This window comes from Tachysurus vachellii, chromosome 10 (genome assembly GCF_030014155.1).
Source record: "Tachysurus vachellii isolate PV-2020 chromosome 10, HZAU_Pvac_v1, whole genome shotgun sequence".
Lineage (NCBI taxonomy): Eukaryota > Metazoa > Chordata > Actinopteri > Siluriformes > Bagridae > Tachysurus > Tachysurus vachellii.
The window spans coordinates 15426370-15453541 of record NC_083469.1 but is presented as its reverse complement, the minus strand read 5'-3'; the positions used below and the strand labels follow the sequence as shown (position 1 = coordinate 15453541).

Here is a 27172-nt window from a genome sequence, read left to right as displayed (position 1 = left end):
TGATGTTTAGGAGTCTTATACAATGTTTATTTTTTTTTATTCACATGGTACATAATCAACAATGACCAAAACAGTTTGAAGCATATTTATAGCTGTATTTGTCAGTGAATATAAGGCTAGTCATTAACATTTTTCATAGAACTTGTGCACATTATCACATCATTTATTTCTGTAACACACAAAATGATGAATAATAATCTTATTGATAGTTCATTGATATATACAATGGGGTGTATTGTGTATATACATGTAGGCATGTTAAAGTATGAACAGAATACATACAAATAAAGTAACAATGTTGAATATGCACTGTTGTGCATTTAGGTAACTATATATATATGTAATAAATATTTATACAATAATTCACAAATGATACTTTGCATTAAATGCATTGAGCCAAAAGCCTTTTGTTGTTGTTCCCATGATGATCCCACAGATATTTTGATGTTCTATGCCAGGGTACCTGTAATGTGGCTAATGCAAACAGTGTTCTAACATCACTAGACAGATAGACTGGGTAATTTAGGTAGAGTCCTGAGTTCATATGAGTAGACAAATCAGTACAAATCTCGAGGTTGTAGGTATGTCCAAAATATCTGCATGAATTCTGTTGAAGCACTAGACATTCCAGTCCAACATTAAAGGTTAAGCTTCTCAACATACAAACAGACATACATAAATACACACGTACATAACTTCATACAACAGCATTCATGCACTTGACCCAATTCAGTGATGAGATGATTTACTCTTGTATTCATCTTCACCTGTTTTCCACCAAAAATCCAGAAGCATCACCATCAGTAAATAAACTGCTTCAACTAAATTGTGTTGTGAGAGGCTTTAGAATTTTTTACTTCACTATAATTAAAAAGTTTTTTTGTGTGTGCGTAAATACATGATTACCAGAAACTGAACTGGATTTCTAATTAATTTCCATAATAAAATTATACACCCTCCCACCCTACCAAAATATTTCTGCACACAGCACAAGGCGAGGTCCTTAAAAAGCTGTGAATGGTTGTATTAAATCTCACTACCCATCACAAACTCAAAGACTGCCAAAATAGACAGGCAGCGCCTCAGGTGAGACGAAAGCAGGAAAAAAAAATGTAAACTCCCAAGTTACAAAAATAAACCAATCCTGGGTTAAGCATACAGTAGGAATATGAGGTTGGCCTGGCCATTTTTACAGAAATACAGGTCATTTGGTTGCGGAAAGAACTTTGGCTGTTTGACTGGAAGGGAGGGAGACGAGCGTGGCTACAGTGCAGGGCTGCTTGTAACGGTGAGGAGAGTGAGGCGTAGGCGAGGTTCCTCACTCCGACCCTATGTTTACTCACCCAGTGGCACCAAAAAGTCTACAGGCTTTAGTGAATGTTCAGGTTGTGAAGGTAATCGAAAGTGGCTCCTAAAGCCCAGCTTGTTTCAACATTGTTCACCTTTTTAGCAAGCTGTAGGAGATAAACAGACAAAAGACGTACGAATTATCAATAAACTGCCATATTGTACTGGCATTCATAAATCAGAAACAGAAATATGCTTTATCCATTTCTGCCAACTCACCACTACACTTAAATTACCCTCTAATTTGGCATTGGTATACAGTAAGAAAGTCACTGTGCCATCATAAACACCCTACAGAGAAATGCTCACCTGCAGAACAGTGTTGTCCTTAAAGCCAAATCCCTCTTTCAGAAGGACAGTGATGTAGGTCATGTCCATGCACAAGTAAGGGCTGATGGGACGGTATTTAGTCATCTTGTTGCAAACTTAACAAAAGATTAAAAAAAAAAAGAATAGGTTTTATATTTGTCAATGGATTAATCATAGAAAACAAAAATGCTAAAACAACTTTTAGAAAACCCCACACCCTTCAATCAGCGTAAGTGATTGAGAAGAATTACACAACACACCAAAATATTAATGTAAGTCATGTTTGCCTGTCTGCCACAATACCGCGAAATGACCATTTTTCTAGAGCTGAGGTGTCAGATAGATTGTTTCATGGCTTAGGTTGCGCATGTTATAAAGAGGTGGCAAGCCACAAGAGCCAAGTTGTGACAGGTTGCCAAGTGTATGAGGCACATCATTAAGTCACAGCTCTTCTTGTTGTGCATCCTGCAACTAGTGCATGACAGTCAAAGTGGAGGAGAAGGAGGAGGCCATCACATGCCAAAAGTAGCTCAAGACAACGTAACGGTGTTCTCACTACACAAATAAAAGCCTTACATAAAATGCCCTACTCATCTACACTGAAGATAAATCTGGCACTTCAGTGATATTTATTATTTGACAGAATCTGGGTAATAAGCCAAAGGCTATAAATCAAGCACCTCAAGCGTCAGGCACTTCTTTGGAAGGCTGACCATCATGCAATAGTCAACATGCCACTGTTTGCAGTAGCATGTGCATTACGATAGCTGGGCCGTTATTTGGAGGGCACTAAAATGTGCCAGGTTAGTGGGCTGAGTAGATACAGAGGTAGTAGAACACACAGGGTCAGGTATTTGTGTGGGAGCGGGACAGGGTGTGTTTATGTGGTGGCGAGGCTGTCATTTTGTGAAGGTTGTGCGATTGTCGGGAGTCTCAAATTCAAATAAGCACTGAGAGTTTATATTTGTACAGTGTGTACGGTAAGGCTTTGACCTGACTGTGCCTGGGAGGAAAGGAAAACTTCCAAAGGCTGGCGCCTTACCTTCCTTGGCTTTCTTCTTGAAATCTCTGACCTCCACAGCACCGCCTCTGGAACCATCTATGAGAGAGACAGAAAAGGAACAAATCAGCTAGAGAAAATCTTTTAAAATTCTGACCATTAATACTTTAGACTAAATAAACAAAAGTAGCAGTCTATTACCGATAAGGCCAGATTCCACAGCCCTGTCATAGTAATAAGAGAAGGCATAGAAGACACTGTTTCCTTTGACTTCATAGGGCTGGTGTATGATCCCTTTCACCACACGCATCAGTTCATGGTAGCACAGTTTATATCCTGCATAACCTGTTGAGGCAAGATCCAGAGATGTGATGCATTTTTTAACTGACCCATTACTTAGACGATGCATTATTCAGACCGTTCAATAGGTACATTTTATATTGTTAAATGCACAATATAATCCTCTAGTATGATGTTAGATTTTAGCTCAGAAGCTAAAAATAGACACGCTACATAATTAAGCATAATTAAGCAGAAGTCAAGTTTGTTAGTGATTTCATATTACAAAATTGGGAGTGGTCATGATAAAGCTGCAAGCTATGTAAAATGTAAAATACCAAACACGTGACCTAACCAGTATCTTTTGGCTACATGAGTGTGGTAAGGGAGTGTTATATCATTTGAGAACTAAACTAACAATTTTCTCTTCACTTAACTACAATGTTTGCAGTATTATTATTGTTCAAATGCTGAGAGGTGGACAATTACACGGAACTGGCAAAACCCTGAATATGATGTTTGCCTCCACAATTACACAATTACACCCTCTCTAAAGTGCTGTCAAATTAATGTCTCAAACTCAGTTTGCTCAAGCCTTGTGTAATGGGTTACTCATATCAAGAACATTTTTGGAATTTGATAATTATATTATCATTTCTGAGACTGGGATTGACATTGATTATTTTGTTCTGTCGTGGAAATTGTGGTGGGGGGGTGGGTGGAGAATAGGTTGCTTGTTAAGCTCTTACCATCTGGAATTCCACTGACTTTGTAGGTGATCCCACCAAAGGTCCAATCGTCTTTGAACTTCTTAGGTAGGCAAGAACTTGTGAAAACCTTGTAGTCAAGACCTGGTGGATACAAAGTTTGGTACAGTGTTTTAACCATCAGCAGAAACCATAAATATCAATGTTTAAATATACGTGTGTCGATTTTCTAAAGGAACATCAGGAACCGTTACCATCTGCTCCAAGTGCACCAAGAGTTGCTAGTCGGGATACAAAAAGTCCATTTCCAAGGTAACTACATAAGGAAAGAAGTTTGGTATAGAGATGAATTTTGCAATTATAATTATTGTATGAGTACAATATGGAACAAGTTTTGATCTGGTAAAATACCTGTGGGTGTAAAGCTCGTAGGTGGTGTTGAACATGTCCATATGTGCAATGTAATCATGAGGAGCATTCTGCACCGTTTTCTGCAGCAGAAAGAAAAATAAATATGAGGTTCGATAGATAGATAGATAGATAGATAGATAGATAGATAGATAGATAGATAGATAGATAGATAGATAGATAGATAGATAGATAGATAGATAGTACAGTATATCTGACAACATCTGCTAATCATGTATATACATATACCTTTGATTTTGGGAGAAATGTGATTTGGGTTGAACCTCCACCCAGATCCAATATTCCTACAGTTCTTCTGGTATTGGCATACAAGTGACCTATAACACAAAAGTATGAGAAAATTCTATAAAACTTACCATTTTAAATTGCAGATTAAAGGCAGAAGTAGAGTTTATCATGACCTTTAATACTATTCACTTAGGACTAATGCAACAACACAAGAGCTCACCATGTGTAAAGCGGACAATAAAGACATATTAGAAATAGTTAGGTGATAATAAGTAAAGGTTTATGGGCCTTTATATGTAAATCACTCCTGTTCTATGGAAGTTCTCCCCACAGTAAGAACTGTGGCTGTCAGAGGCAGAAAGAAGGATAGCTGAGTCATGGACAGTGCAGCTTAAAGGAGACTCCATTATTTTATCACTCTAAAAAATTCAGTGAGACTGCACATTGACCACAGACTACCAACCAGCATACACCACTGACACCACTTTAGCAAAACATGAGCAATACTCAACCTGTCAGGAAATTCACTGTAACCCAAGCCAGCACTCCTGTAAAGCAAAAGAAACAATCCATGAGATCACAATATATACCGTTGCTGTTTAATCAGTAATCAGGGCAGATAACACTTGTTATAGCACCAATAGTTTCACCACATTTATTATACTAAACAAGAATCAGCTTTAAACATGAATATTATACAAGAACAGTGTTTTATATTATGAACTGCTGTAAATAATCCTCTATAAGTATTCATTTTGAGAAAGCAGTAACAGTTTATTACTTTGAATTTGAAGTTACCAAGGTATGATTTCTGTATTCTGGCAGCCTACGCCCTACTTTGGGATACGGGGCCACCACTGAGTCATTGCCATAACTTTGCCACCTGCTATTAGTGGTTTTAAGCTCTGCCAGATAGCTCAGACAGATTTTAAGTACATGCACTGCATGTTTCTGCATTAAGGTCAAATGTTATTTCATAGAGTGTCCTGATTTCTTGGCCATCAGGGTTCAGCCCAGGTACTCAGACATGTCTGAGATGTGATATTACTCACGACTCATAAAAGCAGGTAATGACTTGTACATCTGAGCTTGCAATAACAAAAAATGTGTAAAGCTAAATAAATAAAAATGATTTAACAATACATGTGGGAGGATGAAAGGAAATTCAAAAAGGTTTCAACAGCAAAGAATATGGCCATGAAGTGGCTTTCATTATGTTGGAGGAAATTCTAAGAAAATAATGCCTAAATGTTAAAATCAGTGAAAAATGAAGCTTTAATACCTTCATTTGTGCCATTCATGATGCTGACACTGTTGCTTGGCACATAGAAAGGAGATTCATCAAGTACGTGTTTCACCTGCAAACATAAGAATTGAATTTGAGTAAAAATGTTAACACAATATAACTGCTGTAGGAAAGAAATTTAATATCAAACGATTGCAGTTTATTGACATTAACGCTGTATAAGTATGAAAACAAAAAATCTAAACCTCATGCCAAATCCTTTTTTCTGCAGGAAATGCACTGAATCTATTGAAATTGTCTGTAACTAAGGCAATTTAAACCGTGTCTGTGGTTGCTGTGTTGGTAAAATAATTCAAAAGCCAGTTTAGCCCAATGTTCCAGACAGCCTCAAAACAGCTGTTTTTATGCAATAGCAACTTCTAGTCCTTTTTTCTCTCTTTTTCTCCCATCACACACACAATGTGGTTAACATCTCCCTGTCTTTGGCGGAGTAGTTGGTTTCTCCACCAAACTGTTTAAGGAGAGGAGCGATGAGGGAAAAAACTCAAGGCAGTGAAAAAGAGAGCTTCACCTCATCCAACAGAGCTTGAGCTTTCTCTTTGGGCATCAGCCGCAAGCCAGCAGTGGCTTTCAATAATACAGGGGTCTGCCACCATTCATCCTTGGGGATTGTCTTTTTAGCCACTTTCAGCAGCTGTCTAATGGTCTCTCCTCCCTGAAACAGACAATTTCACCAAGGTAAATACACTGACCATGAAGCAAATGACAAAAAATTCTATTAGCTGCAAAGACATATAAACATATAAAGATATATGGAAGTATGGAAATGGGGGAAGAATAATTACTGGCATGAGGCAAATCAGCCTGTTGCATTCTGTTTGGAAAAGAATATTTCACTATTAAAATAACTGTGCTGTCACAGCATGAAACTATACTTTGGTGGAATCCAAATTCCACTAATGACCATCTTCTCATCAAGTGATCCATCAATGGAAACAACACAAACAAAAATGGTCTGGAATCAGCTGGAATTTAAGTTAAAACTGTGATGGAAAAAATGAGGTCTATTAGTAATAGAAGAGAAAATACAATAAAAATAATGATATAGGATTACCTCTTCAGGATTTTCTCCATATGCTGACAGTCCAGGCTTCACTGCATTATACATTTCATTGTCAAGCACCGGCAGCCCAGCTGTCAAAGACACACAGAGATAGAAGACAGATGAATCAATTGACTTCAAGTCATATAAACCAATTTTGCTTGTGCTTAGACTTTTGGCCACTGTGTACTTTGCAAAAGGCTATTGTAACTATAAAATAGTGACCACAAAGTTTTTTTCCAGACAGACAAATTACCAGTTCCTTCGGATTCAAAGTTTACATCATTGTGGATGATGCTATGTCTCAACGTGAAAATTTTTTAAAATGACTACTACCATTGATGACTGAAAAACTCAAAACTGCAAACTGGTACTTGCAAACTCTCTCTCTCTCTCTCTCTCTCTCACACACACACACACACACGCACACATTCTCCGCCTGCAAAGCTCTCTTTTTCTTCCCACACAAATGTTTCTATTTGCCTTAGCACCTCACAGTGAATAATCCCGCAGCAAACTCAGACACTGAAGAGAGAAAGCGCTAGGCTTGTGAGTGCAGGAGAGAGTAAGCAAAAGATTGAAACAGTGCTAGAGAGAGAGAGAGAGAGAGAGAGAGAGGGAGAGGGAGAGAGAGAGGGGAGTCAACCGAGTTTACAAGGCAGGACTACACAGGCTCATTCTGAGTTCATGCTTTAATATTGTCCTGAAAATTGAGGTGACGATGGACTGGAGCGATGGAGCCACTGCACAATACTGAAAGGTTCTTACCTCCTACTAGGTTCAGATGTTCTGTATGGACTTACTAGCAGAGATGCAAGGGAATGGAGAGAATAAGAACTCACCTGGGTCCTTCTGAATAAACTTAAATATGTGGATGCGGGTGCCAGAGCTGCCGGCGTCGAACATGATCCCATGAAAGGTGCGAGGTTTTGGTACCTCCACCTCTGCTGGTACCTCTGGAGGCAGTAGATTGTCCATGTTTGCATGGTGGTTGAATATGCGGTGGCGGTAATTGTACAAATGGCGGTTGTACAGGGGGTGGTTGTAGTATGTTGCTTCAGCTATGAAGTACCCAGCCAAAAGCCACATGGACACCACCGACAGAAGAAATATCTGCTGTGCCATGGTTTTTCTCTCACACAGCAGCACTATCAACAACTGGAGATGTGTTTCTTCTAAATTTGTTCTAATATCTTTTAGCTGCTTCCAAAAGGAGGAAAGCGTTTGGAGATTTTTGAGGATTGTTCTTGTGGAGAAGGAAGCTGAGGAGTATGCAAATACAGATGAAGGTCAGCAGATGAGGTGAGCAGCTTAAGAGAAGAGAAAAGCAGTAGAAGAGATAGATAGTAAAAGGGGGGTGAAGACAGAAACACACTCGGGACTGGATGGTCTCCTGTTAACTGTATATAAAGACATAAGGGCTTGGCAGGGGGCCATGCCAAGCAAAGCCATCCACCAATCCTGAGACTCGCCATCTCAAGTCCTCCAGGAGCCATCCCCCACCATCTTCTTCCCCTCCCTAAAAAACCCTCTTGTGGAATACCTGCTACACAGCACAATTTATTTCTCCTAAATAGATGTACCAACCCATGGTATCCTCATCTGCAGAAGCATAAATGCAGCTAAAAAGATTCCAGTAAAACTAAAAATTATATATTAGGATTTCAAAACAGGTCAGACTATTAAGACTAGAAGCAGTTTTCTTAAAATATACTTTTATGGCTGTACTTAATTAAGACCTATAGTTTAACTTACTACTTGCAGCCAGTCTTGGGATTTAACTGCTATCTCTGTTGACAACCATTTCTCTGTTCGCTTGCAAACTTCCAATAACTTTAAGTCTACTTTCTTCCTTTCCTTCAAAGTTAATTTTTTTTCTTCACTTTTTTCCTTAGTACAAATATCATAAATCATCTACTAAAGAATCATAAATGTCTGAAGGAACAGCTATTTAAGACATAATTAATTTGCATTTCTCAGCTCATAACCTCTTAATGTGCCCTTTTTCTGTCCCTGTTTATTTTTATTAAGGAAGAACAAAGAAATGTAGACATTATCTAATTCATTGTGTGGCTTTAAAACCAGGATGAAATATGCTGGGTAATCATTAAAACAACCCGTCTCGGACAGATGTATGCATGGTTGTGAATATTTATGGGAAATGGGAATTATTTGTATTGTTTTGTCATTTACAATCACCTGATATTTTGCAGACTGTGTGCATGTTGTTTACTGCCTTTCCTGAAAATCAAGTGTGAGAAGATTCTATACCGAGTGAACTGTCAGAAGTTCTAACTCTGTGTTTTGCGTAAATGACTAAATTCATAACTGTGATTTTCACAAAGTGAACCGGTGCATGAACACTGCTTAAGCATTAAACTGGTGTAAGCAGTAAAAAGCATGCGAAAAATCATTTAACTCCCACTCATTGCTTCAACGACCACAGGATTTTCAGCTAGAGGAGAAAATATCTACAGGCTTGCTTAAAAAGAAGCATGAGAACTATGAGTGGTTAGACTCTCCTCTTTAGGTGGGTGTTATGGCTGGAAAAAAGAACAGTTTTAAACATCCTTGCAGTTCTCATAAGAATTTTTCTTCATTTGCACTGAGCATGTGCAGACACAGGACAATTGCATGCAGAAACAGCTACAGATGAAGATCTCATCTGAACTGTGGGTTTTTCTCCACCCTGTTAACATGAAATTCCTCTGCCCAGGCAGGAGCCACATTCACTGTTAAAGGAACTGTATTGTGGAGATTGTACATAATTCAGCTAAGAAGAAGTTGGGCCACCGCGAGCTTCCTCTTTTCTTCCTTGCAACAAATGAACGTGGTTCACCACACAGTGCGGCTTCAGATCGGCTCTCATCACTGCTGTGATGTGAGCACTGACTGAGGGAAGAGCTGGAATGGTCTGAGGAGGATCCCAGGCTGGTGTTTTAACATTCTGAGCTGGGAGGAGTGCCATGAAAAGGCCAGAAAAGGAAGAAAAGTGGGGGGAGCAAAGGTGGAGTTTGGCACTGTTTGCACTCCCATCATGCCATTCCTGTCCTGAGCCACTGGGCTTGAGCAGGGCAACTGTTCCAACGTTGTAATTTTGAACTAAAAATATAACATTTTCTTTCCTCTTTCACTACTTTTTTAAACTTCTGTGGTACCCCATTATGGTCTTTTCTCCTTTGCCAAGCATGCATGTGCTGGACCTCTCATTGACTTCTGACAATTTAAAAAGGACACTCCTGGTCATGCCATAGTAACATCACCGAGCCCTATGAGCTAATTTAATAAGTGGCTGACTAACACTTGAGTGTCATGAAAATGTCCTCACACTCTCTTGAACAAAGCCATTATATCCTGTCTATTCTGCCTGATCCACAAAGAATCCCGTGCAGTTCTCATGGCTATGAGAATTATGTAAGCATTCAAATTTACAGTGTCATACCAGACTGTACACTCACCTTGTTTTCTAACACAAGCTTACTGAGAAGCATCGTTGTAATTATGTGTTCACATAACTGCAGACAATTACTGACAAAGCATTTTGTGGATCCTCACATCTTAAATTGTGTTTAAATTGTGTTTACAGTGACGCAAGGGAATTACTACACATTATCTAACTGATGTGATGAAAAATGAGCTGGAATGATAGAAATAAAGCCTGACAAGTTTGAAAACCCATTTCGGCATTACAGACTTACAAAGATTTTGCCACTGTGAAAAAATTATAATTAAAAAAAATTTGTTGCTAAAAGCATCCTGTAATCTGCATTACAGAAAAAAAAAACAATGGAACACTACTTTAAATATAAAAATGTGACTCAGTCAGAAGGAAAATGGTAGAAAGAGCATGGTGGAGGAAAAACATTTTAGCAATCCAATGAGCAGAACTTTTTTAATAAAACTGCTGGCTTGAAAAGACATTTGTAATGTTTCAGTGTCACTAAATTTAGATTTGCTAACTGAAGGTATTGTAGTAAGTAAATCATAACCTTGATGTTTTATCATGCACACAGATTACAGATTATAGATTTTACTTAGCCACATCACTGCTGTCACAAAAATAGTCAAAGATCACTCTAAAGAATCAAATTACAAACAATGTTCTTTCAACCTCCCAAAAAAATGTGTGCATATGTAATGTTCACATTGGAATGAAGCCCTGATAAATTATGGGTCATTATATATTACTGTACATCTTTGATTCAAATTGAGAAACAATCCTTGAAACAGCACATATAAGTTGATCCTTCACGAGGCAGAAATGCATTATAAATATACTACATACGCAGCCACAGAAATGCCAAGTTTGTGGGTGTCCTGCCCACAAAACTCCCATCGAAGTGACCAAAACCTTGTAATTACAATTTTGGTGATAATGACAGCTTGAAAATGTTCGCAGTTATGTCTATAGGGCGACTGGGCTGGGGGATGGGTCACTTTCATCTATCATAGCAATTAGCTTTAAATTTAGTTGCCTAATGGCAGACATGGTGCTGAAGCTACTACCTCGATACATTTACAGTAGTTCCACCCAAACATTTTGCCACATGTTCGTTGAGCTTTTTCTTCTTGTGGAATGTTATCTGGACATCTTCCAGTTACATCAGAAATGAGCACAGGCACAGATTATCAAGTAGCTGAGAGACTGGTCGGTTTGAGTGCAGGCATGTGAGGCCTGGCGGGTTCTGCTGGACGAATTCAAAGCGGTATTCGGCCCAAAGTATATATTGTATTTTAGAGGGCTTGGCTTTCTGAGAATGCTAAATCAACTGCAAGTTTGTTTTAACCTCTGTGGCTAGTCCACAGTTTCTGTAATCATTCCTTATACTGTAGGTCTCATTCTATCACTTGCCCGAGCAGAGTTCCTCTCAAGACATTGATAGGAGATTCACCCAGCTTGGTTGTATGAGCATCTTATTCCAGTCCAAAATGTGGCAAGTGACTTTTTCCAATGAAACATTCTTCAAAAATTACTTTCAAAATCACAACCAGCACATCAGAGACATGTCATATAGAGACATATAAATGTCATTTATATATGTTTTCAATGTGTGTGTGTTGATCATTTTTGTCATTTTACTATCTACTAGTTTCCTAATTTTGAAAGATTTTGGTCAACTTAGGTCAACAATATGTGTTTATATGTGCTATATAAATAAAGTAGAGTTGAGAGCGATGTAAATAAGAATGACAGAAATAATTCCATTGCTATAGGTTTATCATTTAAGCTGCAAGATCCAAGATCTCTGCCCCAGAAGCATTTAAATCGATTCTTATTCTCCTGACGCACATCTGCAGTTCTGCATGACATTATTTAAGTGCAGGTAAATTTGAGACAGTGTTGGTCCAACCTGATATTCTACACAGCTTTCATTTGTTAAGCTGTTTAAATATTTAATTTCTTTAATGATTCACTTGAATAATTCTGTCCTTCAACTTCAGTAACAGCTTTGTCCTAGTCATGGACAGACCACTTCATCTCAAAACTACAGTCCTGATCAGTTACATTTGGAGTGAGTGGAATATTATGTGCATATCATTTTAATAATTGAACTATTTTAATCTTGGTTTAAGTTTGTTTGTAGAAGCATTCCTTGACACAATCCCCAAGATGGATAGAGATCAGGTTTATGCCTCCAGCCCTGACCGTCTCTATGGTAACAGCTCTAAACAAGGCAGAGGAACTGAGAAGTGCTGTGTAGCTTATACTGTTTACTGTTTAAACTAAAGCTGTTTTTCAAAAGTATGCCGAAGAAAAAAACGAAGAAGGGAGGAAAGAAAGGGAAAGGGTGAGCAACAATGTGAATGTGAACGTGATCACACTTTTATGATATATTTCCTTTTCCTGAACTGTTCTATTACCTTTATTTCCCCCCATGTCAATCTTATTTGTTTAGAAAAACAAATAAGGAAAACAAGTCGAATTCCAATACGGATAAGGAATGTGACACGGAGAAGGCTAAAGCTAACGCGGCTCTGTGGGAAGCTCGGCTGGAGCTAACAGAACAATCGCGGGTGGAATATCGTGAAACTGCTCGCAGACTCGCCCGGGCGAATGAAGAGCTTACAAACCAGCAGTACAGAGCTGAGAAGGACACTACTGACATCATTGCTTTTCTGAAAAAGAAAGAACTCGAGAAAGAAGCACAGGTTAGTGTCTAAACGCTAGAAGCAGGTGGTGAAGGTGTAGAAGCAACCCGTATGAGGCTGTGCTCCATTCTGCAGCCATCATCACTGTGCCCTACTCCCTCTGTACAAGGGCCCTCTCTGTAGAGGGAGAAATCAAATCACTTGGGGGGTCATTTCATAAAGAATAAAATCCACAAAGCCCTTGTATTGTCACACAATCACAGTTACACAGCTACCTTAACAATCATTTTCGAGGCTGCCACAGTTTCATTTGCTTTTACATTTAATCAGATTTAAAACTCAATCCTTTTACAATGTTCAGTTGTTGTCTGTGACATGAATATTAGGCCACAGTGTACAGCAGACTTTAAACTAATAAAAATAAAATCAAATACATAAAAAAAAAAAAAACGAATTAAAGGGTATGTAGGGCTTTCATTAAGTAAATAAAATGGACGTGGAAAATGTAATCAAACCTTTCATTAAAAATAACATGAGCATGGAGAATGCAGAGCTATTGCTAAATAAATTAATTCAATTTGATTCGATTCAATTCAAGTTGATTTGTATAGCGTTTTGTACAATTGATATTGTCTCAAAGCAGCTTTACAGAACATAAACATAAAACAAAAGGTTATTATAAAGAATAGTATAAAGATTATTAGAATACAAAAAAATTCAAGAATAATATTAGATATATTTAAATGTGTTTGTGTTTAACTCCAATGAGCAAGTCTGAGGTGACTCAGGCGACTGTGGCGAGGAAAAACTCCCTTGAATGGTAAAGGTAGAACCCTTGAGAGGAACCAGACTCAAGGGGAACCTCATCCTCATTTGGGTGACACTGAAGGGTGTGATTTTAATTACTGGATAATTATATAAACAACGTATAAAAATTGTGTATCAGATCTAGATTTTATTCTTTTTAGTCCAACTATCCAGTACACATCACATTTTTACAGCACTACACCGATGGAAATGAGTCAGTTCGCTGATTAGATTGTTTTGAAAGGAAGTAGAAGGCAGTCTAGTAATGATTTACATTATACAGACAGTGAGTTAAATTTAACGCAGTACATACTGTTTTGTTCCTAGTGATCTAGCTAATATTAGCCAAGTGATCAATAATTAAGCTAGTGGTAGTTACAGTAATAGATCATTCTAGTGGTTAATGTTGTTAGGAAACTAATAGGCAGGTTATATAGTTGTTAATGTTGGTAATGCTAAGATTGCTAGTGGTAACGCTTAAGAAAATTGGTTTTACAATGAATAAGTTTCTTAAGGGTTTGCAACTTTGCAAACCATGATTGTTCCATGTTTTTTTCACAATGCCAAAAACTATGGAAACTGTGTTTACTATAATACAGTCATGGTTTTAAAACCTTGGTTTCAAAACCACAGTTACAACATAGTCACGCTGGTATAAACATGGATTTATCATAGTTGGTATGGTATGTGTCATGCTAGCACTTTACCAATGTGTACTCAGTCTTATGCGCTCAGCAATAAATACCATGTTAAAAAATACAACAAATCAGTAAGTAATTTAGCAGTTTTTCAAGTGAATCTTTAAAAAAATAAAAGATTTAAACAGAATAACAAGTAAAAGCTATGTAGAATCTCAAGTTGGACTGACACTGTCTCAAATTTATGTAAAAAATGGCACAAACAGGATAGACATTTTTTTCTGAACTTGCACAAATGTTTTGAAGAACAAAATTCACTTTATAGTTGAAGTGTTGAAACCTGAAATCCTCAACAGATTCAAGATTCTTTTATTGTTACTATACTGAGTACAGTGAAATCAGTCCTTAGTGCAATTTACCTAAAAAAACACAGTCAATGTTACATTAATAAATAAGTCAATTATTGTAAATGATGTGTATGTATAAATGTGTGTAAATATTTATATAGACATTGGAAAGAATTTAATGATAGTTAACAAATAGTTAACATTAGTAATCTAGCATCCATGGTCCACATCCTTGGATGACTACTAGTCCATAGTTATAAGTCCAAAAGTGTATATTGCCTTGCAACACAAAAAAATCTCACCTAATAAACTTACATAGTACTAATAAATAGGGTAAGGTAATTTAATAAATGGTTTTAGAAGGTTTTGGTCAGAAGATATCTACCAAGTGTGTAGCAGGTATCACATTACTTACTTCAAACTTGTTTGTTCCTACAGATTGCTGCATTGGAAGAGCAGCTAAAAGTTGAGAAATCAAAAGCCCTAGAGGACAAAGAGTTTTTAGTAAGTATCCACAGGTCGGAACACTGCCAAACTTTTCACTCTAAATGAAACAATAGCTGTGCAATTAGTCCATTATACAGAAGCATAACAGCAGATCAAAAAATTGCCATTTTTGGGGACCAGCAATGTCAGCTCAATAAATTTTTTATGGCCCGGATCCTGCCAATAATAATACATCATGTGTCAAAACCTATTAATTGCACAGCCTGCCAAGGGGCTGCCCTGTGCCCACAGGAAAACACAGAATGTAAGAAAATGTGTTTCTCCCAACAAATATTTTCTTATTTCTAATTATACCCATGCTTACTTGGTCCATAGTGGAAAAACATAGCAAGCATAAAACTTTATAACAGAGTCCCAACATTTGCAGTCATGTAATCCCCATTCTATGGGATCATGGAGCCTGTAATTAAAATGTGAACTGGTATGCATCAGCCAGTTCAGATATATGCCAAGCTATTCATCCCTTATATGTCTTATGGTTTGTTTGTAGCAAATTACAAATGTCAATTTCAACATTATTATTATGTTGATGAAAGCTTTTTTATAAGCCCAATCCCAGAATGTGAATACATTGCAAGGATTTTAAAATATAATTTCAAGTAGTAGCTTACCGCTTGCACCAGCAACGGTCTCTCAGAAATGTTTTAATTTAGAGTTAGAAATGCAATGCTTTGGTCAACAGCTGTTTTCCATTTACCATCTTTTACTTCATGCGTGTAAAAATGGGTTCCAATAAGTGTCAGGCCGAAAAAAGCTTGGTCTGGACAAAGTTATAACATGCCCCTTTTTAGACACTTATGGTAATGTCACATTTGCCCATGCAGCATTGTTCTGGAAAACACATTGTTGTGGTGGAGTTAGATGTGATTTCATTGCCAAACAACTGGAACTCTACAATAAGATAAAACACTTCATGTTGAAAATGGACTTAGCTAATGGAAATTGTCTAAATCAGTCACAGAGAGTTAAAACTTCTGCCATTTGGTTGTTATTGCTTTTTTCCCCAACAGTGGGCTAACATGTCTCTGAGCTCAGAAGGAAAAACAGTCAGCCAAAGTTTGTTTCATCAATGCTTTTCCAGCTGCCCCTGCTACTTTTGTAATTAAATCTGATGCTTAAAAAAGGAAAGGAGAAGTATAAAATACAAAAACTCACCCTGCAAGCAAAGGTTTTTTGTTTTTTTCTCTTCATTCATCTTATGTAACTGCTTTACCCTGGTCAGGGTCATTGTGGATTGGAGTCTGTCCCAGGAACAGTGGGCATGAGGTGGGAATACACCCTGAACTGGAGGCCAGTTCATCCATCATAGGGCACCATGTACAGTATACACACATTCAGATACTCATTTCCACAATTTAATATAGCTAATCAACCTCCTGGCAAAATACAGAGAAAACCCACACAGACCTGGGGTCAGCACACACAGAAACAGTAACTCAAGCTCAGGAATAAACCAGAGACCGTGGACTTTTTTCATATTCAAATGAATATTCCAAATCTTCAAAATTACAAATCTACAGTGAAAACAGTGAAAGGTACTGGTTACTGTGTTCAGTTTTGTGACTCTCATCATAAATTTCCTGTATGTTTTGAAAATAATGATGATTCAGTATATAACTATTAGCCACACCTTTCCTGCTCATGGAGCAAATAACATTATCAACACTGACATACTGGTCGTAGATTATTGTGCAGATGTGGAATTGGTTTTATATAAACGTAGATAAACAGGAGAAATTACACTGGGAGACATCTTTACTAGGTGCACCATGGATTATTGCAGTTTTGAGTTCACCAGTCATAAATACTACTAGAGACTACTGAAGACTAGACACCACTTATCCAAATAGAATAATTGTAAATATGAGTGTCAAAGTGCATATTTATTTTGAAACCGCTAGTGTATTTATTTTGTAATGTGCTTTAGTGTGTACTATATGAGCTAATGCAAACTCTCTAAAACATTTACAGAGAGTTAAAAATTTGGGCATTTGGGTTTGTTACTATGGCATAGACTTCACATGTTCAGTAGAAGGTCACATTGTTGTTTCATAACACCTATCCATTTTAGTTTTCCCACACTGTCATTGTCATTGCTGCAGCAAGTTATAAATTCTGTACAACACAAGCCTGGCAGGCTCATTGTTGAGCAATTCTGAAATCTAAGCCCTTCATAACCAACATGCGGTCCATCCGAGACATGAGGCAAAAGGTCAGACTCCTGATTTGAAACTGTCGGTTCAGCCTGGATTCAGTGGTCCATGAATAGCTCCAGTTGCTGCCATCTTTCCGGTGGGCAGCTTAGAATGTTCTCCTCTGGTTTGCATGTACTAGCCATAGACAATCCAAGCGTTCTAATTCTTACTTCAGCGGTTTGGGTCTGCCCTCCCATAGTGATGCTGTACATACATGTTTCTCAGAAAACCAACCATCCTTCTGTTCCTAGATCTGCAGCTGCCAATTTTTTTTTAAAAAAAGACACGAAGGCCATCCCTGTTATCAAGATCACTGTGCTGCTAACCACTCATTCATTTTGATTGGCTATTGCAGGTTGCAGAGTATACAGTGAAGATTAATGAGCTGGAGGAGAAGTTTAAGAAGAGATCCAGAGATTTTTCCATGATTCAAGGGGAGCTCAAGATCATCAAGGAGTTCCGCAAAAAGAAAGCTCATATGGAACAAGAGCTAATCACTGTACTGTTACACAGTATACTGAATACAATTCTGTATATTCCTTGTACAAACTGCTGAGGTTTTTTAAACTGGGGATTTAACAGATACATGAATACACAGTAGGCAGAATATATCTAGAAAATGGGAAATGTAATCCAATGTAGATATAATAGAGACAGAAACAAATGCAATAAACAACTACACAGCTCTGAGCTTATCTATGAACTGAAAAGGTAGCTGGCATTATTATTATTATGAAGGTTGACGCTTAGTTTTTATGCAGGTATAGAGTTATGTTCAGGGATGGGGCAGAATGCCAGACTTAAGGAATAAGTTACTGCTACAATAGGTAAAGATGTACCAATGATTAAATGACACATGGCATTTTAACAGACAGACTCAAGGGGCATTCTGGATAAAGTAGATATCCGACCTAAGATAAAATAGACCAACATATGGATCAAAGAAGTTACATTTATTAGAAAATAAATCAATTAGAAAATAAAAACTTGTTATTGAAGATGTTATTGGAGACCTCATGTTAAATATAAAGAAAAATATTTGTTAAGGGAGGAATTTTCCTTTAAATAGATTTGTCAAGAAGAAAAACATTCATAAATATTCATGTCTCTTCTTGCTTTAGACAGACTGCATTTTGATAGCATTGAAAGTACAATGACAATACACTCATTTAATGCTCATTAAATGGGTTAATACATAATTCATATTTCTAATTTTTTTTTTTAGATGAAAGAAAGGATGTACATTGCTGAGCGTGAACACAAGGAGAATCTTGCAAGAATGGAGCATAAATTTTTAATTGAAAAGGTATTCATCTAAAAAGTGCAGAAAATGTCATTGTCGGTTTAGAGAACTTAAAAAAGGAGAATCAGAGAAGATCTAAGCTTTTTAAAACTGCCCAAAGAATTGAAACAATCACTTGTTTATCTTAATCCCTCTAGGTCTGTTTGGAAAAGGAAGCGGAGCAGAAAATTGCCCAGCTAGCAGAGAAAGCCCACAATGAGGCAATTGTGTGAGTGTATTCTCTGTGCATCCTCCCCTCCTCCAATTACAGGATAGTTTCAAACAGCTCCATCATACAGAGAGAGAAAGTAAATAACTTTTGTAGAAAAACAAGGTTATTATCATGACCACACCAAACCTTTTCTCTTAGAGATAGTATACATCACCTAAGCCAGTGATTATATCCTCTGTTCTGCAAACAGTGTGTATGAATGTGTACTTGTCAGAACATGTGTGTGTGTGTGTACAAGTGCAATTCTTTTGGCCACAGCAAAAGCTGTGTTAGTTTTGCTTGGTTCGTTTACCAAAGTCATGGCAGCAAACATTCTAATATCTTGCTTCTAGATGTGGCATTGTGGCTGTGACTCTTTCTGCCAAGGAGTTTCCTTTTTTTTATGATTTTCAGACCAATGGACAATCCTGCACCTGCTTTACTCCACCAAGCCTTTGCGGTCAACCAAATTAAATTAGATGAGTCACAAGTAGAAAGAGAACAAGCCCAATGTCTTAGTGCTTCAGTCATTTTATGCATCATCTGGTCACTTCTTTGACACCTTTTTGGATCAGCATATACTGGTGTTTTATAGAAGACTGAAGTATTTTCAGACTGTTTGAAAGGGGGGATGAAACATGCACCATATGTCCAAATGTTTGTGAACACCTGACCTTCACAAATATATTTGGACATTCCCCAAAATGTTGCCAGAATGTTAGAAGCACACAATTTAATAGAATGCTTTTGATATTCCGTTCACTGGAACTAAGGAACAAAAACATGTTCCAGCATGACAGTGCCCTTGCATACAAACCAAGCTCCACAAAGACATGCTTTACCAAGTTTGGTGTTGAAGAACCTGAGAAGCCTCCCAGACCTTCTTGCCCGATATCAATGCTTGACTGCTCTTGTAGTGGAAAGCCTTTTCAGAAGAGAGGAGGATATTTTAAAAGCCAAGAGGGAACAAAATCTTGAATGGGGTAGTGATGGTTAGGTGTCAACAAACCTTTGGCCATATAGTGTATTTCAGTGCTAATTTTGTAATAGGTTTATGTACAGTTTGCAAGCTGGTAAAGCATTTTCATGTCCATGAACTGCCGTGTAGGTAAACCTCAGGTCTGCTTTATTCTGTTCTGATCATTCTCAACAGGCAACTGGATAACGTGTCCCGCTCAGTGTTTAAGGAGAATGTGCGTTTGAATGAGGCACTTGGATATCACTTAAAAGAGGCAGAAGAGCTGAAAAGGAGCAATGAGGCCCTGATAGCGGAGAATGCTTCACTCATCCTGGATAAGGTACAATCATTACAGAGGTCTATTTCTGACACATCATTGTACAAACCACCACACTGTTTTAAGCTTTCTTGGCATGCAATATTAAACTCCACTGAATATTTAGCTCCTCAACCTATGTTTCCTCCCAATGATAAATCTAGAAAAAGCACACTGCACAGAAATACATGCAGTTTCCTATGTGGGGATCCCCGTCCCAAGGTCTCAATGACAGCTCTGTATGCAAGTTGTCATGCCAGACCACCGTCTTCTTATTTTAGAGAATGGAGATATTTGACAGTTTGTGAGGACTGGAGACCTTTCTAGTGTCATCAGAGTGTATATATATATATACGTATTTATATCACTTATTTAGTAAGCTGTTCTTACAGAGGTCATAACCTAAAGAGGCCAAAAATGACGGACAACGAAGCAGAGCTACATTCAGAAATAATGAGAAGCCAAAACGATTTTTTAGTCATGTTCTTATTGTGGTAGTTCCTGATCTCTGGTGGCTATGTCTGCACATAGCATTTCCCCCCCTCCGTTTATTTGCACTGGACTGTATGTTTGACTTTGCTTGCGGTGGCTCTTTCTCCTCACCTCCACTCGAGGAGCCAGTCTCCTGTCTCGCTGTGGCCTGGCACGCTGCACACTTTCCATGACCCCAGTGCACACACACACACACAGCCCTCTTGCAGTGTTCCCTCTGGTTGCAATTAACATATGCCTTCATCATAAACACACATACTTGATTTTTATGCTTATGCACAAACTTAATGTATTATACTGTTCTGCAATAATCTAATCAGCCAATCCTGTGGCAGCAGTTGCAATGCATAAAATTTTGCAGATACTGGCTTCAGCTTCAGGTTATGTTTACCCATTCAGAATGGTGGAAACATGTGATCTTAGTGACTTTGACCATGTCAGACAGGATGGATCTCCAGAGAATTTCACACACCAGTTTATTGAGTTTACACATCCAGTTAGTAGCAGTTCTGTGGACAGAAACACCTTGTTGGTACAACTGATTGAAAGGCTACAGTAACCACTATGCATAATTGTGGTGGTCAGAAATTCATCTCAGAATGCACAGCATGCTGAACGTTGACACGGATGGTCGACAACGGCAGAATAGCAAGTCAGTTTCCACTTCTGTCAGCCAAGAACAGAAAGCTGATGATGCGGTGAGCATAGACTTACCAGTACAGGACAGTTTAAGACTGGAAAAACAGCCTGGTCTGATTAATCTCAGATATTGAAGCCCACAGAGGATAGGGTCAGTGTTTGAGACCAACAGCATGAATCCATGGACCCATCTGCCGCGTGCCAACAGTCCAGGCTAGTGGTGGTGGTGTGATGGTGTGCTGAATGTTTTCTTGGAACACTTTGGGCTATTAATACCAGTCAATCATCACCTAAATGCCATAGCCTGTTTGAGTATTTTTGCACAGTTTACCATATTTTAATAGCTATTTGGGTTAGATATTGAACTTCTTTTTTCAAGAGCTGGCAATATTTATTTAATGTCTTTCTCAGAGTTGCTGTCCTGTTGTTAGGTGAAACTCTACCCTAATCGCAGGTTTCTTGTATATTGGAACATGCTTTCTTCTAGGATTGCTCTGTGACTCTTCTCATCTTACCCTCAACCCTGACTAGGTTCTGAGTCTCTAGTGATGAAAATAATTATCCCCCCAAGATAATAATTCCACAACTATGGTGGCTATTTTCAGGCTAAAGAAAGTTTCCACCAAACAAGGCACTTAGTGCCAAATCCAAAACCTTTTGGTCTCAAAAATCTTGAGAACCATTTTTACATAAGTTTGATCAGACTCTAACATGCCATATGAAAATGATTTTGACCCACTGTCCTTATAGGAGACAAGCAAGATAATGATCACAGACAATGTAGCTCAGCTTGCAGACCAGCGGAATGAGATCTCTGAGCTGAGGGCCAATGTAGCCAGTTTGGAGCAGGAGCTGGCCCGCATTTTAACCACTTGTGAGCAGAAGAAAGTGGCCATGCAGGAACAAGCTGTAGTTAGCGCTCAGGCTGGCAAGATGGAGCTGGAGAAGCTGCAGAAACTGCTGAGTATGCGTGAACGTGAGATGAGCCGAGTAAAGCGGCTTGCACGCAGCATTGTGGAGCAGCGCACCGAGCTTGAGCTCTTCTTCCATGAGGCTCTGGCTCAAGTTAAGCAGGAGATCACAACCAGCCAGATCCACTACAGGTACAGGGAACACATACAGACACCTTAAATTAATTAATACGCATGCATGCATCAAACAGATCATGGTGAATTGTATAAGACTCATTTGAAAAGATAATGATTGATCAGCAGTGCTACTGCTAATAAACCTGATTACAAATTAAATTCAGTATATGAATTAATGCTTAAACCTAGACAAAATTAAATATACAAATTTGTGTAAGACTTAACTCAGTATATGCTCATTAAGCTTGTGTATAAAGACAGGAAGCAATGGAGGCTTATCGTAAACGGATGAGTGATGCACGTTCAGGGAGGAAGGAGTACCCCCACATACGCACCTTTAACAAAGCTCCGCACAGCACCAACAATGTTTACACTGATATGGAAGAGGCTGAAAGATGGTGAGTTGGAAGAGATCACTTTAAAAGCATATTTTTGCACCACAATAATCCCTCAGTAGGGGGCATCATGGATTTTAAATATTTCAAAACCCTTAACAAATCAAATATCTAGAACTGTGCTAGTGAACAGTGCTTTCATTTGACTGTTAAAACATTAAACCAAATAGTGTGAGTCAGGGCATGGTATTGCACCAACCAAATAATGCACCAAGATGCCAGATTAGAAGTAGTGCACATTAATCTTCTTTGGATGTTATTTGGCTGGTTGTGGCATGTATGGTGGCTTGCACAATTCATGCCATTCTGATCTTACAAGCTTTTCCCACCCACAAGATTGGGTAGTTCTGTTGTATACCGTGAGCAATTCCTAGTGAACCATTTAAATGGTTGCATGTGAAAAGCCCAGAACAGCAGCTGTTTAAAAAAAACAAACTAGCCACACCTAGCATGAGCAATTTAGCCATGTTGAGCATGTAGGATCACTTTAAGACCAATCAACTGAATACTAACTAAGGATAGAAAAAATAATCTGCCCAAAGTTCTTTCATCATGTGACAGTGTGAGACAGTGTGATGGAAACCTGACCATCACACTCATATGCGCTTGTTGAACATCCCATTCCAGATTCAGTGCCAACGTTGCTGTTACAGTAACCTCCAGGAGTTTTTATTCTCTAGCTGATGGATCATGGCTCATTCAGCCACTGAGGCTGAAGTTAGGTGTGAAGGCTTTGTACCTGGTGTGAGGTTGAGGTCAGAGCTCTGTGGAGGATGTTCTTCCACACCAACTTTGGCAAACTATGTCTTAATGAATCTTGCTTTATGTCTTGGTACACTGCCATGCTGGAACATATTTAAGCCCCTTAGTTCCAGTGAAAGGAAATTGTAATGCTACATTGCACAAAGCCATTCTAGACAATTGTGCTTCCAACTTTGTGGCAACATTCTGGGGAAGAGCCAGACATTAGTGTGATGGTCAGATGTTCACATACTTTTGGTCATACAGTGTACTAATTGTGAATGAACTAATTGTGAAGGTGTATGATGTATCTAATAAACTGAAAACTCAGTGTTTATCCACAAGCACTAAGAAGTTGTTTTTCAGGAGCAACCTGCAGAGCTCAAAAGTGGACATTTCTGATCTAACCTGGGAGCAGAAGGAGCGAGTGCTGCGGCTTCTCTTTGCTAAAATGAATGGCCTGAAAACCAGGTAAAGATTTTTAAATATTTTACATATTGTCATTAATTGTTATGTAAATTCAAGCAGATTTGTATGACAGAAAGACATAAAATATAAATGTTCAGGGATTATATTGTCTTTTCAGTATGATCCAGATATTTAGGTTGATAGGAGCCTCTTTACAAAGTAATGCAGCTCATCCTCTAATCTGAACTGCTAAAAGCACAAACAGTAAATAGTGTTCCATGTTGTTAGTGTGAGTACTGTAGAGCAGTTAAACCAGCAGTAATCAACCACAAGCCATCTTGTCATAATACTGCTACTCACAACTGTCTGCAATACAGCAGAAAAATCCCAAGGCACACAGGAGTTTCCATTCACAATCTCTGCAGAAAATTCTGGCTTTAAACATAGCCATGTGCATCCAATTTCCTCATTTCCACTTCTCCCATTTCAATTTATGACCCATAACCACTGATCTGGAAGTACTGTTAAAATACCCCCAAAACGAAAACAGTGTCATCAAGCCTGTTATTTCAGTTTCACACTAAAGACTGAACAGTATAAAGCCTGCTTGTGCAGGAGAGAGAAGAAGCATGAGGGCTGTGGGGTAAAAAAAAAAGTTTGCAGTGGCCACAGAAGCATGTCTTTGGTATAAGGCAACTGGATCCAGAGCTCTTCATGCACACCCAGCAGCTTGTTTTGCACATTCGAAGCATTTGTGGTCCTCTGGAGACAGCTGGAAACATCTTTTTTTAAAATAGCAGAAGATACAGAACTTAGGCAGACGTGTAGCTAATGGATAATTAGAATGAAAGAAATTAGGACCAGCATTTATGTTTACATTATGAGAGGGATGTGGGTTCATTTTGTGCTCTTGGTGTACCCAAGATAAGCACACTGGTATGATTTTTACCTAAAGTATCCCTTAACGCTAAGAAATTACATGACTCATGTACATCACCTGTCTTCATCCCCTTCAGTGCTTTTCATCTCATTAAATATCTTTGCATTTTTCTGTCCTCCTGCAGGAGAGCAGTGCAGCTTCCTGCGCTGGCACCATCCTCTGAGAGGGATCAGGACAGAAAACCTGAGTATGTACAGGCTTCCTTTTACTTGATTTACTTTCTTTCAAAGGCTGCAAGCTCCTCGCCATGAAATGATGAGGGTGAACATAAGGAGTCAGCTTATTTCCTCCAGTATTTCAAGTGCTTAAGAAGTGTATGTAGCAAAGACATTTATTAAGCAATATAAAACTAATATTGCTGTTGATATGATCTGAATAAATGATTAGATCATTTCTAATTAAAGTTTTAATCCAGTCTCCCTGAAAATCAAAGCAATGTTTGACAAACATTTTAAATATAGCTCTCAAAATCTTTGAAATTCATCTTTTTTTTATTTTTCAAATTATTATTATTTTTTGTTAATCGGTATTTTAAAACACTCTGCCCTTTCTTTTGGTCTTTCATACAGAGTCAGAGAAAAAGAATCTCCAATGACCTTTATAACCCAGGCATCCGTGTCCAATATGACTTCTAACCCCAGCGGCCTACCATAATGCCAAGAACCTTCAACCTGGTTCACGTTACCACATGATACCACATAATCATGTGGCCAAATACAAATCACTGAGGAAAGTATCTTTACTATAGATACAGTATTTCTAAACCATATGAATGAAGTATTTATTGGACGGTAATGGCTTGGTTCTCTGTGTGAATGAAATGAAAGAAGCATTGCATTCTACATGGTATAAGTAAAATGTACAGGGAGTGCAGAATTATTAGGCAAATGAGTATTTTGACCACATCATCCTCTTTATGCATGTTGTCTTACTCCAAGCTGTATAGGCTCGAAAGCCTACAACCAATTAAGCATATTTGGTGATGTGCATCTCTGTAATGAGAAGGGGTGTGGTCTAATGACATCTACACCCTATATCAGGTGTGCATAATTATTAGGCAACTTCCTTTCCTTTGGCAAAATGGGTCAAAAGAAGGACTTGACAGGCTCCGAAAAGTCAAAAATAGTGAGATATCTTGCAGAGGGATGCAGCACTCTTAAAATTGCCAAGCTTCTGAAGCGTGATCATCGAACAATCAAGCGTTTCATTCAAAATAGTCAACAGGGTCGCAAGAAGCGTGTGGAAAAACCAAGGCGCAAAATAACTGCCCATGAACTGAGAAAAGTCAAGCGTGCAGCTGCCAAGATGCCACTTGCCACCAGTTTTGCCATATTTCAGAGCTGCAACATCACTGGAGTGCCCAAAAGCACAAGGTGTGCAATACTCAGAGACATGGCCAAGGTAAGAAAGGCTGAAAAACGACCACCACTGAACAAGACACACAAGCTGAAACGTCAAGACTGGGCCAAGAAATATCTGAAGACTGATTTTTCTAAGGTTTTATGGACTGATGAAATGAGAGTGAGTCTTGATGGGCCAGATGGATGGGCTCGTGGCTGGATCGGTAAAGGGCAGAGAGCTCCAGTCCGACTGAGACGCCAGCAAGGTGGAGGTGGAGTACTGGTTTGGGCTGGTATCATCAAAGATGAGCTTGTGGGGCCTTTTCGGGTTGAGGATGGGGTCAAGCTCAACTCCCAGTCCTACTGCCAGTTTCTGGAAGACACCTTCTTCAAGCAGTGGTACAGGAAGAAGTCTGCATCCTTCAAGAAAAACATGATTTTCATGCAGGACAATGCTCCATCACACGCGTCCAAGTACTCCACAGCGTGGCTGGCAAGAAAGGGTCTAAAAGAAGAAAAACTAATGACATGGCCTCCTTGTTCACCTGATCTGAACCCCATAGAGAACCTGTGGTCCATCATCAAATGTGAGATTTACAAGGAGGGAAAACAGTACACCTCTCTGAAGAGTGTCTGGGAGGCTGTGGTTGCTGCTGCACGCAATGTTGACGGTGAACAGATCAAAACACTGACAGAATCCATGGATGGCAGGCTTTTGAGTGTCCTTGCAAAGAAAGGTGGCTATATTGGTCACTGATTTGTTTTTGTTTTGTTTTTGAATGTCAGAAATGTATATTAGTGAATGTTGAGATGTAATATTGGTTTCACTGGTGAAAATAAATAATTGAAATGGGTATATATTTGTTTTTTGTTAAGTTGCCTAATAATTATGCACAGTAATAGTCACCTGCACACACAGATATCCTCCTAAAATAGCTAAAACTACAAACAAACTAAAAACTACTTCCAAAAATATTCAGCTTTGCTATTAATGAGTTTTTTGGGTTCATTGAGAACATGGTTGTTGTTCAATAATAAAATTAATCCTCAAAAATACAACTTCCCTAATAATTCTGCACTCCCTGTATATGTTAACATATTAAATTAAACAAATAAACTAAATCACCTAAA

The 27172-nt window shown here is 38.4% G+C and overlaps 2 protein-coding genes across 2 annotated transcripts; one reads left to right on the top strand and one right to left on the bottom strand.

Annotated features, from left to right (window-relative positions):
* Nucleotides 1-1270: 1270 nt before the first annotated feature.
* Nucleotides 1271-7772, bottom strand: entpd5a (ectonucleoside triphosphate diphosphohydrolase 5a). Its single transcript, XM_060879307.1, has 13 exons — nt 7490-7772; nt 6660-6739; nt 6117-6260; nt 5582-5657; nt 4812-4847; nt 4300-4388; nt 4054-4133; nt 3897-3958; nt 3685-3786; nt 2858-3001; nt 2699-2755; nt 1657-1772; nt 1271-1454 (listed from the first exon to the last, which is right to left on the bottom strand). Exons 1-13 carry the CDS (start codon nt 7770-7772, stop codon nt 1371-1373), a joined length of 1353 nt encoding a protein of 450 aa, XP_060735290.1. The 3' UTR covers nt 1271-1370.
* Nucleotides 7773-12297: 4525 nt separating this feature from the next.
* On the top strand, nt 12298-25487 carry si:ch211-163l21.10 (basal body-orientation factor 1). The gene is made up of 12 exons (XM_060879361.1): nt 12298-12436; nt 12545-12797; nt 14968-15033; nt 17587-17730; nt 18457-18537; nt 18672-18742; nt 19878-20022; nt 21880-22232; nt 22475-22615; nt 23720-23824; nt 24826-24888; nt 25271-25487. The coding sequence occupies exons 1-12, from the start codon at nt 12393-12395 to the stop codon at nt 25353-25355; spliced, it is 1551 nt and encodes a 516-aa protein (XP_060735344.1). The 5' UTR covers nt 12298-12392; the 3' UTR covers nt 25356-25487.
* Nucleotides 25488-27172: the final 1685 nt, after the last annotated feature.

Excerpts from the sequence above, each read along its gene's own strand:
- entpd5a (XM_060879307.1), bottom strand. The coding sequence starts at position 7,772 with ATGGCACAGCAGATATTTCTTCTGTCGGTGGTGTCCATGTGGCTTTTG. Across the intron at positions 5,658-6,116 it reads CTCAAGCTCTGTTGGATGAG|GTGAAACACGTACTTGATGA; the intron begins GTGAAGCTCTCT and ends TTATGTTTGCAG. Across the intron at positions 1,455-1,656 it reads AGGACAACACTGTTCTGCAG|CTTGCTAAAAAGGTGAACAA; the intron begins GTGAGCATTTCT and ends TATCTCCTACAG.
- si:ch211-163l21.10 (XM_060879361.1), top strand. The coding sequence starts at position 12,393 with ATGCCGAAGAAAAAAACGAAGAAGGGAGGAAAGAAAGGGAAAGG. Across the intron at positions 17,731-18,456 it reads TGGAACAAGAGCTAATCACT|ATGAAAGAAAGGATGTACAT; the intron begins GTACTGTTACAC and ends TTTTTTTTTTAG. Across the intron at positions 23,825-24,825 it reads ATGAATGGCCTGAAAACCAG|GAGAGCAGTGCAGCTTCCTG; the intron begins GTAAAGATTTTT and ends GTCCTCCTGCAG.